General features: G+C 40.3%; 1 protein-coding gene across 1 annotated transcript; it reads right to left on the bottom strand.

The window, feature by feature from the left end:
• Window positions 1–618: 618 nt before the first annotated feature.
• Window positions 619–13,081, bottom strand: LOC118425657 (SMC5-SMC6 complex localization factor protein 1-like). Its single transcript, XM_035834639.1, has 20 exons — window positions 12,902–13,081; window positions 11,864–12,045; window positions 11,285–11,363; window positions 10,506–10,743; window positions 9,477–9,660; window positions 9,007–9,187; window positions 8,642–8,713; window positions 7,687–8,222; window positions 7,415–7,483; window positions 6,864–7,034; window positions 6,123–6,352; window positions 5,861–5,995; window positions 5,380–5,521; window positions 4,885–5,047; window positions 4,305–4,471; window positions 3,932–4,110; window positions 3,602–3,720; window positions 3,155–3,370; window positions 2,731–2,856; window positions 619–2,511 (listed from the first exon to the last, which is right to left on the bottom strand). The coding sequence occupies exons 2-20, from the start codon at window positions 11,978–11,980 to the stop codon at window positions 1,850–1,852; spliced, it is 3,786 nt and encodes a 1,261-aa protein (XP_035690532.1). The 5' UTR covers window positions 11,981–12,045; window positions 12,902–13,081; the 3' UTR covers window positions 619–1,849.
• Between the last annotated feature and the right edge of the window lie 785 nt (window positions 13,082–13,866).

Raw genomic sequence — 13,866 nt, forward strand, 5'->3', positions numbered from 1 at the left:
CATTCATATACACACAGATGTACAAACTTTGTGACTCTGAGACAAGATTATTAGTCCAAATGTTTCAGACATATGGAAAATGGATAAAGTTTAAACTTGATCCAAACACCACGTACGCGTCTGACTATGAACATACCTGTCTGCACGCAATGGAAAACGCAATCGAGGTTTATATTTCAACCCGAATAATACACGGAGAGAAATGCACTTCTTTTCCTGTGTTTCTTCTCCTCCAGCCATGGCGACAAGTCATTTTTTTGAAGGGGTGTGAAATACCCTTCATTTGCTCGCAAATCTCTCATTTCTAGTATGATGTTGTTTTTGAACATGCAGATCAGAGATATAGCATGTTGTAGAGGTATTCTGTTACACTCAGTCTGATGAAAGGATGTGTCCTGTTCTAACTAGATTGAACAGGAAAAAGGACAAGCTTAGCCTACCTTCTATATTACGTCCTTGAGCCTACCAACCATGGTATTGTTTTCTCATGTCAGTAAAGTCAGGAGTGAAATATGTTTTTCCAAGCAGGGAAGTGCACACCACCCATAGTTTATCTTATAGCTACTCATGTTTTCAACTTGAAATAAGATATACTCACATCAACTTTGCAAGTTTCAAGCACAGAATTTGATGGTGATTTATTGAACTCCATGTTTGAGCAGACATTGATTACACTGGGCCATAAAGCAATCTAATCCCTATAACAGAGTTATGGCCAGACTGCTGGTTTCAAATTTCAGCTCTGCAGCTCGATGTTAAGTACCCATAGATAGTTGAGTTGGGTTGGGTTGGGCACTATGTGACATGGAGGCAGGAACTTCAAAATATAGTGGTGATTTAAATAGCACACAAAAATAAGGGCCAGTGTTTGGCTCATACTGAGGTTCACACTGGAAGGGATATTGTCTGTATGTCAGATTCATTGAAAAAGATTAACTTATTATCATGGAAGCTCATCTGTGTTGGTTGTAATATATTAGTACAATGCTTAAAACTTGGAATATAATACTACACCCCCCAGAGAAGTAGGTTAGACGGCAAGTTAAAAATAAGACGGCACTAAAACTAACCAACAGCATAACATGACAGCAGTTCACCATTGAAAATAACAAAACTGCTACAGTACATAAGCATTTTATTTTTCAAAATACCAATAATGATAATGACAACAAGACATGTTATCATTATCAATTTCAATGAGTATGTCTAAAAACTTAAAATGTGACAGTTGCCTCTGCCACCATGTTGAAATGAAACTAAATCAGGCCATCTATTACGAGGCCAGTTAACAGATAAAATATACTAATGGTCTAACATTGAAATACTAATATGTAGTACAAAGGATCGCTGTTCTCTTCTTGCTAACTGAACAAACTGAACCTGGATTAGTCAGCAATACAAAGCTGTCAGTAGAAGACAACCATGGCAAGGAAAAGGTTATAGAATATAAAACATTGCTGGTTGGCTTTTTCACGCTACATTGGCCATAATTATGTAACTTATTATGCTTATAAATAGTATCTACATGTTCTATTCTACTTGCATCAATGTTGTCTTGTATGCTACAAAAGGCACTATTTAAGAATATCTTTTAAAAACCTTTACTGGTAATAGTTCTAGCAAGGAGGTATGTTTATGAGTAAGTTTATGCCTGTTAACATAAAGTCTCAAGTGCTTCTGATATTTCAGAAAGTAACAGTTACCGGTACAGCACTTTATTGCAAAATACTCTCAGTCAAGAATTGTGCAATGACTTAAGAATCTTCTGAAAGTACCACTGCTCTTGCACAACATCTTTCACGCACTGTACTGTCCAGTACAATCCAAGCAACATCTGACAGAATACACCTCATGAACATGAGCGAATCTCCATCAACCTTCTCCTACAGAAGTCTGTTGTCTCCTTCTGTCCCGTTAGCATCTTCAAGTGCCTCTCATATCCCTGCAAGTACTTGTCTATGTCCATGTAAGACGTGAGGTCTTTCTCTACTTCTTTTACTTCTGTTGACTTTGCCTTCTGCATTATGTCTTTTAACACTACAACAGGGGATATAGGGGATATAGGGGACGTGTTGGCTCCAGTGAACCTACCGTTGGAGTAGGAACAGACAGAAGAGCCGCTACTGTTGGAGCCACATTCCAACTGTCTCTCGCGTTGCTTCTTCATTGGCTGGAGCTGTTCAACACGGACGTACGCTCGGGTGAAATGAGAAACGATAGTTGCAAACTTCTCACAGTCTTCGTTGGTCGTCTCCTGTTTTGTTCCACGTCCCAACACCCTGTCGTAGTCTGCCTGACAAATGTACTGACCGAGTTCTTTCCTGTTTGGTACAATAGGAGCATCCTTTGGAGCTGCAGGAGTTGTTGCATACTTCAGGATTTTGTTTGTTGGTACCTGGGGTTTCCTCCTTGGGTTTGCAGGGGTCTGGAGGGCTGCCTTCATCTCCTCACTAACAGCCAGGTCAAAGGGAGTCTGGCCGGTCGCATTTCTTCTGGTCAGAAGGATCTTACCTGAAAAAAGAAAAGCACAGTTTTTGTAGCTTGCATTTGTTTATTTTTTTTCATCTATGGTTTCCATTATCTTTTGAAAATAAAGCATTAAGAAGCGTAAATACATTGATTATTACCAAATAAAACTAAAAGTGGTCTGTTTGTAGGTACAGATTTACCATCCAAGTCATATTCTATTCCAAATCTATAAGTTAGTATAAGAAACCCCAGACAACCTACCTCCTGCCTCCAGAAGCATTGTGACCACTGCAACGTGTCCGTTCGCCACAGCGTCATGCAGCGCTGTCGTCCCGTCAGGGGGCGCTGCTAACAAGTCCAGGGCAGACGACATCTTCACTGGTGAATCTGGAATTCCAAAAATAAAGTTGATCTACAAGGAAGAATGATCAATGCCTTTCAACAAGCTATGCACTGCCTGTTAATAGCTTCATCAGGTTGGTAAGAAGTCAGTGTTTTGGCGACTGCCTGTCACTTGCCTCAGGTGATTCAGAACCACTTGTCATTGTCCTGAGGAAGGTTACACACGGTCAACCAAGGTCAGTAAGGCAAAAACACTTGGTTGTATACAGAAAACTTTGTTATCCAGCTAAGCACTGTGTAAAACATAGATGACTAAAGATGGACAGTATTGTCTCAGACCTACCCTTGTTCTTAACTGTGAAGAAGCTGGCCACGCTGGGTTGAGGTTTGAAGGCCAGTAGTTCCCTCACCACCTCCACGTGCCCATGGTTACATGCCTCGTGCAGAGGTGTCCAGCCGGCATAGTCCTCCGCATTGACGTCAATCCCTGGCACTGACAACAGGTCACGAACTCTGCTCACATTGTTCTTGATACAAGCCACATGTAACTGTGTTTCGCCTGAAAATGTACATGCAAGAAAAGTTATTACAGTTTAAAAATTGTTATAAATTAGGACAATTTGCAACGCAACACAAAATTAAATTTAATTATCTGTGAAAATTATGAGATCAACATTTGGGATCTACATAAACAAATACAATGTCTATGTCAACAAAAGTATGTGTAACATTTTCTCCAGTCTTTCTTTCTGTTCAATCACTTCCTAATAACCATTCCTTTAAGACTTACCTCTCACATTCCTCCTGTTCACCTGCAGTTTTGGCTTCTTTTTTGGCGAGGCCTCAGGGGTGGAGCTTCCTTTCCTTTTCCCAGCAACCACTGGGAGCTGCTTCACATGATTAGCATCTCTGTGGAAGAGATGAAAGTTCAGTTTAGCTTTTTAAGCATCACTACACACAAATTCAAAATGACAAGCCGTCACAGGAGACTACACACATAATGGAAGTTGGCTGCAAACTCAACTGCATTTTGGACAGAAGTTTATTATGAAAATAAAACTAGTAAGAGAGAATGTCTTTCTTAACAAGTTTACAAATATAGCACAATAACCCAACTCACACAAGGGTCCTGAGAGGTTCTCCCCTGCTTGAGCCTCTCCTCAGAAGTCTGCCCTGTTCCACCTTGACCTTGGCTGGAGAGGCTGGGTTCTCTTGGGGCACCTTCTCCTTACCCTTGCTTGCTGGAGCTGTCTGTTTGCTGACCAGTGATTTGGGAACCAGGTACATGTAACACAGCAACTGGGGGGGAGAAAACATTAAACATTTTGGCTTCATGTATAACTACAGTTAATAGATATTCTAAAGGGAACAAAAGTGGAATTGTTGTTATTTTCATTGTTGAAACCTTAGATCCTTAAACACAAGAGCCTAGCTGAGTCAGTTTTATAAAAATGCCATGCTTTACACTGCAGATCAAGTGTTAACTAACTCACCACTCTTCTCAGGGATAGAGGCTTCTTGTGGAAGCCATGTTGCTCCTTAGCAACCAGGCTGTCATCATAGCAACCTAGTAAGGACTGTGCCACCTTCAGTTTGAGCCAAGGGGGTTGAAGGGTCTCCAGCAAGCGATGCAAGACAGTCTTGGTTTGGTTGGCTGGGTCTGTGGATACAGAGAGATTGGTGATGATTTGCACATGTGGCTTAGATTTCACTTTGGCTGTAATCATCCTGACAAGGCAATTAGAGATGGCAGACAGACAGATAAGGATTGCACTGAAGATGTACAGCAACACTGTACTGTGCATTTTGAGAATACATCCCCCCATACACACAGGTAGACTGACACACACATACTTGTGCTGCAGACACAGACAAGCACATTTATACTTTTCAGCGCTCAATTTTTTTTTCATGTGCATGTACAGGTTTCTGCACAAAAACTCGAAGAGGTGCACATCATTTGAGACTGTGCACCGGTGCAATGCCATCAGTAGAAATATCTCATACACACTTTCTCAGTGTCATAAACTTTCAACAGACACTCTTACGGCATGAAGTAAAAAGACTATTTACCTTTCTGATAAGCCACTACTAACTCCTGTGCCAGGTTACACACACTGGTGCCCATCCTGAAGCTACCGGTCAGTGATGTCATCCTGTCACTCTGTCTATCTGCTGCCTGGCAACACTCTGCTGCCATGGCAACAATGCTCTGCACAAGGCACACAATTCCAACCTGTCGACACAATGGCAAGAAGTTAAAAACTTAAAAATAAATTGTTTGGCTTGCACAGGAACTTTTTAGGCAATCTTCATATGTGAGTTTTATTGTACACAAGGTTTGTCCAACTTTACTGAAACTGTAGAAATATTCAATCATATCTACTGGTAGCAAACTACTGTTCTGTTCACTCTTACTCAAATACACTCATATAGTAACCAGCCCTTCTGTGTAGGTAAACATGAAAAGGCCCACTAATGAAGCAGGCATGTAACCTACCTACCCCAATCCTATTTTTCTGTACCCATCCCCCTCCCCTTTCCATGTCACCTATCTGTAACACCTACCTGTTGGTTCCCCTGTGTCTGTAGACTGTGGAACAGCAGTGAGACCAGGTCAATGACATGTGAGGTCATGACCCCACAGTGTCCTGATGGCCACAGCAGGGAGGCCAGCACACAGGACGGGGTGCCTGCCTTCTGGGTGTCTCTGTGGAGCAACAACAGGAGGGGTGAACACTACAGGTACATGAAGAGCTACTTCTAACTATTCACTAAACAGTCTATTTAACAATTTTGGATTTTTTATGACTGCATGGGTGGGGGTTTGATCCCCAGGATGACCCTAGTTTTTATCTCATTTCAAATGATGTTGGCTACCCACCATTGTAATACATGTACACTTAAGACTGGAAAACCTGCAATCATTAGATCTAACATTTTACAATGGCAACTTTAGAAAAAAATTTAGGCTGGCATCAACTTATTGTTGTTCTACGTTGTTCTACTAAAACTAACTAAGTTTTTCTCAGTAACTAACTTATCTTACCTGTCCATCCATGCCATGAAGTCCTGTTCCAGTATAGACACCAGGAACTTCAGCAGTAGAGCACAGTTAGACTGATACAGGGGACCTCCACTGGGCTCTTCTGTTGTCTGGGTGTCTGTTACACCTATGGCACCTCTGTTTAACACAGGAAGAAGTTGCAAATTACTATGTTACAAATCAGTACAAAAGTAAGTAAAGAGAGCATTAGAAATAAGTAATTCTGATTTTACATTACAGTTATAAGTAAAAATAATTTGAATACCTTATAACCATCTTGACAAAGTCCCATTCCACTCCTTCCTTCTGTTTCTCTGGCTGCTGTTGTTTCCTTCCCTTTCTCCCCTTCCCTTTCTCCACCTGTTCCTGTACAGGTGTTCTCAGTGCCTTCAGGTACATGTAGCTGTTGACAGGTGTGCGGGAGGGGGGATGTAAGGTTTGGACCTGCTTCAGCACCTGGTAGGCCTGGGCTGCTCCCAGACTATCTTCAGCGTGCTGTTGGAGTAAAGGATTTGTTCAGTTACATTATTGTGTTGATTTCTAAAAGTTTATTTTAGAAATGCCATCTTAAAATCATCAAAGCTGTGAAAATAGATACAGGTAAAAATCACATTGTTAAGTTATAAGATTAGACTATCACATACCGGAATAGTAGTCAACATGTGAACTAGGAGTTGATAGGAAGCAAAAAAATATGCCATTTTCTTAGGTATTGTGATCATGTAGGACAGCCAAATGGATCCGCAAGGATTAAAATTACAGTAAGTAGTCTTGTGACTTGGGAAGTCCTCTCGGACAGGACATTAAATGAAGGTCGTATGTTTGAGGAGAGCCACACCTTGAGCAACGACGCTTATCAAAAGAGCAGTGATGAATCCCAGTGTGAGTGGGTCAAACCTTACAATCTCGTCTTATACAACTTGTACTTTCTGTACACACAAAACTGTTGTGTTATGCCTTAAGACAGTTTACTGGTTACACAAACAAAAAACCAAAGCCCACTCACCAGTAGTGCCTCAGCCATGACCCTGTGCAGGAGGTGAGTAGGAGGATAGCGTATTGTAGACAGGCTGGACTGTAGCAGGCTCAGGGCCGTTGGGTAGGCGTGGTCGTCTAGAGCTACCTCTACTGATGTACACACCGCTGGGGCCAGGGGGAGGGGGCTGCGCTGGGACACCTGGGGGTGGGGGCAGATCATATCTTTGTAAGGATCCTTATGAAAGCACTGTAGAAATACTTATAAAAGCACTGTAGAAATCCTTATATAAACCCTGTAAATCTTGCAACACATTTTCAAGTTAAAAAAAGTTATAGCTATGACTTTTTACAACCATTAACAAATGTCTTCCATTGTGCTACTACTATTGTTTCAACAGTGAACTGAAAGAGGCCAGAACTGTGAAGATTTCATAGTGAGGTCAAATCTATGTGCTACAAACTTAAAATATATTAACAGTAGCGTTTTTCACCTAAATAGCCACAAAAAATTCATTCTGCATTCTAAGAAACTCTTTCACCCAAAACTATTAGCAAATTGAAGTTCTGAACAATGTTTACCTTTGTTACTCTACTCTTACTGTTGTTGACAGGAAAACAGGGCTGAAAACAAGCTCCTGGTACATCCAGCTGTGGGGAAGGAGGGCAAGAATGAGTACATTCACGAATTACTGCTATTAGTGCTATATGCTATAGCCTAGGTGCTTACATACGTTAAACATGTAATCTTACTGTTGTATGTGTTGTTACACAAGGAACACCCCAATGACATCTTATAATTCTTTAAATCCAAGGATGAAGAAAAAAGCATATGAATCAGTATCATTATTTACCTTTCTTCTCTTAGAAGCCATGAGTTGCAACATGTCCCTGTCCTTCCCACTGTCAGTCAGCAGGGGGCGTTTCTTCATGCCCTCTAACTGCAGCTGGATGGATGAAGGTATTATCTGTACTTTCCCTTGGGTGGGGTGGGCAACCTTTCCCTGGGTGGGGAAAAACCCCCTTGTCACCGGAGAGGGCACAGACTCTTTCTTTACTTTCACTGGAGAAGGGAATGACCGCGTCTTCATTTTTGTAGGGATAGACTCCTTTGTTACTTTTTCTGGCAAGGGAAAAGATCCTTCTTTCCTTTTCTCAGACGTTGAAAAAGACCTTGTCTTCTTCTCTGGGGTAGAAAAGGGCCTTTTTGTCTTCTTCACAGGGGTAGAAAAAGACACTTTCTTCTCTTTCTCCAGAGTAGAGATAGACCGTTTCTTCACCTCTGGAGTAGAAGACTCCATTCTTACTTTCTTTGGGGTGAGGGAGACTTTTCCCATTATCTCAACAATGGGGGAGCTCTTCTTGGGAGTAGTGGGTTTGGATGCTGAACCTGCAAGTGCAAGAAAAAGAGTTTTCTCAGAAATATTCCCCAAACAACCCCAAACGATAACACTAAACAGAGAGAAAGTATTGTTTTTGAACCTCTTGGCACTCATTATAAAATCTGCATCCAAATCTGGAGCCAACTTTCATATTCGCGGTGGTTTCATATTTCGCGGTGGTTTTTATATTTCGCGGTGACCGCTTCACCGCGAATTCAAAACCACCGTAAACATTTTTCCATGGTAGTAAGAGTCTAGAGTGCATAGTGCTACCACGAACTTAAAACCACAGGGAAAAGTCATTTTTCCAGCTACAGCGAAACTTAGATGCATTTACAGTATCATCTGTTTAGCATCATTGCTGACCTCATGGTCACCTGACTAAGGCTAAAATAATGAGTACATGTAGTCAGAATCTTTTACTCACTTCTGTTATTGGTTTTAGTCGGGCTAGCTTGTTTCCGATTTGGTGACACAGACTTCAGTTCTCTGCTGATCTCTACAGTAAAGAGAGTAAGGGTTAGAACAGAGCAACTTCTGCATCAGGCATTTCTGTCACAGTCATCATAAGACATGTATCAAATGTTTCTTACACAATGTCACAGAAAAAAATGATATATTGATAATTTTTGCAGTCACATTTCCACTGTGGAGTCATCACACCCACAAACAGGTATTGGAATTTCCATTTCATTGCTATTGTCAAAGGTACTTTTTAACGTACCAAGAGATTTAGGTGCCGCAAACTTACAATCAAGTATTGTATCATGATATATTTGACTCCATCCATACCTGTATCCCTGGAAGTCACCTTTCCACTGCTTGCTTCCCTGGTCACCTGACTGCTGCTTTTGTCTCCTGTAGCGACACTGGGGATCTGGCTGCCCACAACTGAAGCTGACACTTGTGGACTCGGTGATGACGAGGCAACGTACACAGCAACGTCAAACTTAGCAGGCTCCGCGGGAGGGTTCTAGGCACAAACCAAAACATTACTAACTTTTAATTCTCCTTTGTTCATTCTATGCAGTTCATAAAGAACACGATATTCAAGATTTTCATTTTGGACAATCTGTAACAAAACTAAGGCAACATACATTGCAACATCAAACTTAGCAGGCTCTGCGGGAGGGTTCTAGACGCAAACCAACACAGCTACTAACTTTTTATTTTCCTTTGTTCCAAGTTATGCTGTGCAGTTCATAAAGACACGATATTCGAGATTTTCATTTTGGACAATCTGTAACAAAACCCTCTCTTACCCGTAGAAGAAACTCGGCGATGTAATCTGGAGACAGGCACAGAACCCCACGACGTCTCAAGATGCGGAAGGCTGAATCGTACTTCTTCTCCAAGAAGACGTGAGTGAGTTGTGGGGCGTACACAGCCTGGCTGTGGGCAACTGTCTTGGCCTTCAGTACAGTGGCTCCTCCTGCCTCCAACAGCCTGGGAGGGAATATTATACACATTCATAAATCAGTTGTTACAAACTTCTTGTCATTGGCTAGGCTGTACATGAATTTTTTTAAATATCATACAGGGTTCTCCCCAGAGAGTGGAATAAGGGAGACCCTCCACTATACTCTCAGCCAGCTCCACTATACTATTTTTCAAATTTAGTGTGTTTCTTCCCTATTTTCTTTGTTAGTTTTGCTAAGATTAATGACAATTCACAGATTTTTGTACCAAGTGGCATCACTTTTCCAGTCAGCATTGTCTGCAAAAACTTGTGAATGAGCAATGATCAAAACAATAGTAGTTTTGCCACTTCACAACAAAGGAATAACAACAGTATATTATACTTGTAGTATTTGACACCCTCTGTCATTGCAAAATGAACCCATTTTCATGAAAGTGCAGCGCGTTGGTGCGGGTTATTTTTGCCAGCCCCTCCACTATACTAAAAAATTCTGGGGAGAACCCTGTCATAATATGCAATGAAGGTGGATAACGGTATCATGATTAGTACTAAATTTCAACAATCATGTGATCATAACAGATACCTCTAAACCAAAAGACATATGGCCTGTTTTTGTTTGGAGAAACATTGACAACAACAAATAACTGTTGATTTGCAAATACATGCCCGAAGGCTTATCTCATGTACATGCTGTATTGGATAACAATGATGAGTACTGTGATATTAACACTAACAGATGATAACACTATAATACTAATAGAGTAAAATACTTAGATTTAGAGCTATCTTAGCTGGGTTTACCTTTTTTGTTGACTTCTTTTATAACAAAATAGGGATAGTGGGATACGAACGTAGTCACCATTCTTAGTACCTTTTATACGCAGCTCTACGTTTCTGGTCGTCCACCACTACGATGGAGCGCCATCCGGCAAATGCCCCCACCGTTTCCTGGGCAACCCTCTGTCTCCAGCGCCGAGGTGCCTGTAGTAACGTTACAGGGTAGGCCTTGTGGAGAGTGGCCTTGTGCCCGTACTCGTAAGGACTCTCGTCTAACCACCGCCCCGCTGCAGAACTGTCGTCTAAGAACTTCCTCGTCACAATCCACTTTCCTGGAGAAGTTATTGGGCAATAATTTCTTATTATTAATATCAGCATTGTTTTTCACAGAAAACATGGAAATGATGATTGAATATCTACATAAGAAATTTTATAATAATGAAGGCCTTTATTGTATATATTTTCCCCACAGGGCTAAGCATAGGTCATATGTAAACAAAGTATATCTACTCTAGTACTTTCATCTTCCTCTTACTTGTTAGTAATTGTATAAATGTAGGAAGCATGTGATTGCACAATCTCGCGCTGGCTGGGGTTGTAACTTGTAGGGCCAGCCGCTAGGAGCACAATTTCAGTCAGGCTAGGAAGCTTAGCTATATGATTACTTGGACTTGTCAAAAATTTCTAAAAACAAACTATTTAAGTATCTGAAGTGGAGAAATTTACTTGACACATTCTATAAGAACAATTTTATGATTCTATCACTCTAAGTAGATACAAAGGACAATCTACAGTGAAATGTACTTCTATGAATTCTATAGCTGAAACTGAAGCAGTAAGGAAAGCCACTAAGCAAGTATTTCAGTTTCTCACCTGCAGCACAAGCAGCCAGGTACTTCTCACTCCTGCAGGGCTTACTGGAGATGATATGGGTACAGCTGGGCTTGTAGGGCTGGGGAACAACATGGTACTTATAGTTATAATACCTGACATGGTGTGAACGAGGGGAGACAAAAGATCCTACCACACATAATGTTATGGAAATGATGACAGTGACTCAACAATTAATTATCATGTGAAAAGGTGTGTTGCAGACAGAAATAATTACCATATAGATTTACATTTCAATGACTATTGCCTTTGTATCTACACAATAATATTGTACCACATGTTATTTGTTAGATAAAAGTTGTCTAAGCTGAAGGGACTTTACAAATAACTGTATATGTTAATAGTTACTATAAATGATACACATGTAGAACCATTTGATACAAAGTATGTAGCATCTATATAAATTATAAATACTGAGATCTGTTGAAAAAATTGGTTGAAAACCAAGTTTTGCATAAGATGAATTGTGTGGCAAGTTTCTCACAACTTTATACCTCTTAACAAAAGGACTAAAAAAACACTCTTGTCCAAGTTTTAATAATCATATACATGTTGCATTACCTGTTCCTGAAGACAGACTCCCTTGAGTTTCTGTATCTTGGATGTGAGATCATCCCTCTCCTTCCCAGAGAACCCGGACAGTTGGAAGACGTACCGTTGGCGGCAGTTTACTGCCATGGTGCTATGAACTTTGAAGTTCCGTCTGTGGCAACCAGCTCAGTCAAATGCACTAAAACAGGCACCTGTGCTGGCATTGAATGAATGATGGAAATAGGGCTGTGATTTCTGGCTTACTTGTGATATCAGTATCAATCATATAACGTTATATGTACTATGAGTATGACAGTATTTATCATACATGTTTATAATTCTTCTTACTACTGGACTACTGTCTGCACCAGAATGGATGTGAGAGGATTATGAGCTGCTTTTATTTGCCAAATGGTGCAAAGTAGACAGAAGCCACACATGGGGTTTAGAGCAGTGTTATCGTTGTTGTTGTACAGCACCATCCTGTCCCACAAATTATCATAGAAATAGAATCACATCCTTTCACGTTCAGAAAATACTAAATGTTTACAGATATAAAGGTCTTGGTGCTTCATGAATCATATTCATAAATCATATTTCATCAAAAGAAATAAAATAGTTGCTCAGCAGGAATAACGAGTGGTAACCATCTGGTGAGGAAACCATGATTGTAACCATCTGGTGTTGATTAAAAATAAAAAGAGGAAGTTCGAACTCTCGGCGGAGCCAGGCAAGTCCAGGCAGCAGTCAACACAACGTGTCGGCGATCTTACGTAACAACACTGGATCACTCAGTGGATGGTTAAACCTCCTTGGTAAACGTACACAGAGGCTTGTAGATGTTCCAAGCTGACGAGAAAGCGCTGCACGGGTAAGTACAAAATGTATTTCTCACGTCGGTGACAGACTCCGCGCGCCGGGGTAACGATCTACTGCCCCCCTCCCTTCTTACCGCCCACTTTTCCCAATTTCCACTCCCTACAGCCACACATTTCGGTTTCAATAATCTCTAATGTCTTTTAAACACATGGGCTTGATATTAGACTAACAATGTTAACACATACTTACATTTTCTTCCCTTTTTAGACCGGTAAAACTTCACTGATCCAGTTTGGACGCCATGTTGCCATACAAAGTTTTGCGCGCTAAAATGGAGCATACCATTATAAAGAAGGTAGACATATCAATACAAACGCGATTAGAGAAATAAGACATCAATAACTGTAGTAAATGTACAGTTCAAATTATATAATAAGGTATAGTTAATTGTATATTTTGAAAGGAAATGTCGATGCAGCAAACAGATGCTAAATTTAAGGCTTCATTTTTTAAAAGCATCCCTTGAATAATAATCATGTGAACTATCCCACTCTCGTTTTCAGGCATTAGGCATGATCAAGTGTCGTTCCCAGGATAGTTGTGGTATGCAGTACAGCAGCGGCACCTGGCGATATTATCATCCAATGCATACTGCTGATTGGCTAATGAAGACTACAAGGAACAGAAGGTGCGGTTTCAAGTTCACATATTAAAGGCTATTGTCCGTCATATACACCATTTCATCAATTTGAAAAGAACATTGAGAAGGCTTTTTTGCGTAAATGAAATTGCCCATTTTAGCCATTGAAAAGAAAAAATAAATTCTTTGAATGTCAGTAGTAGAACTTGTTTAACCAAGGACGTTATATCAGATATAACGTCCTTGGTTTAACTATCAATAAAACTTGCTTGAATTACTTTTGTATTGTGTGGTACCTGGATGTCTAATATTCATCAAGCCATAAAACTTTATTACATTGACTTAAAATCAATATATCCATACATAGTTTATCAATAGTGAAAACACTGACACAGAACAAAAAAGACTCATACAGTATATGGATTCAAAAATACATATTTTTTTTTATTTTCTCAATTCCCTTTGATATTGCATATTGTACAAAGCTCAGAAGCATTAGTAATGCCTCTTTCAAATTTCTCATAATTTTGCAGGGTAACACACAACACTGCAATGCAATTTTTAGTATTTAGCA

This window comes from Branchiostoma floridae, chromosome 11 (genome assembly GCF_000003815.2).
Source record: "Branchiostoma floridae strain S238N-H82 chromosome 11, Bfl_VNyyK, whole genome shotgun sequence".
NCBI classification, from domain to species: domain Eukaryota; kingdom Metazoa; phylum Chordata; class Leptocardii; order Amphioxiformes; family Branchiostomatidae; genus Branchiostoma; species Branchiostoma floridae.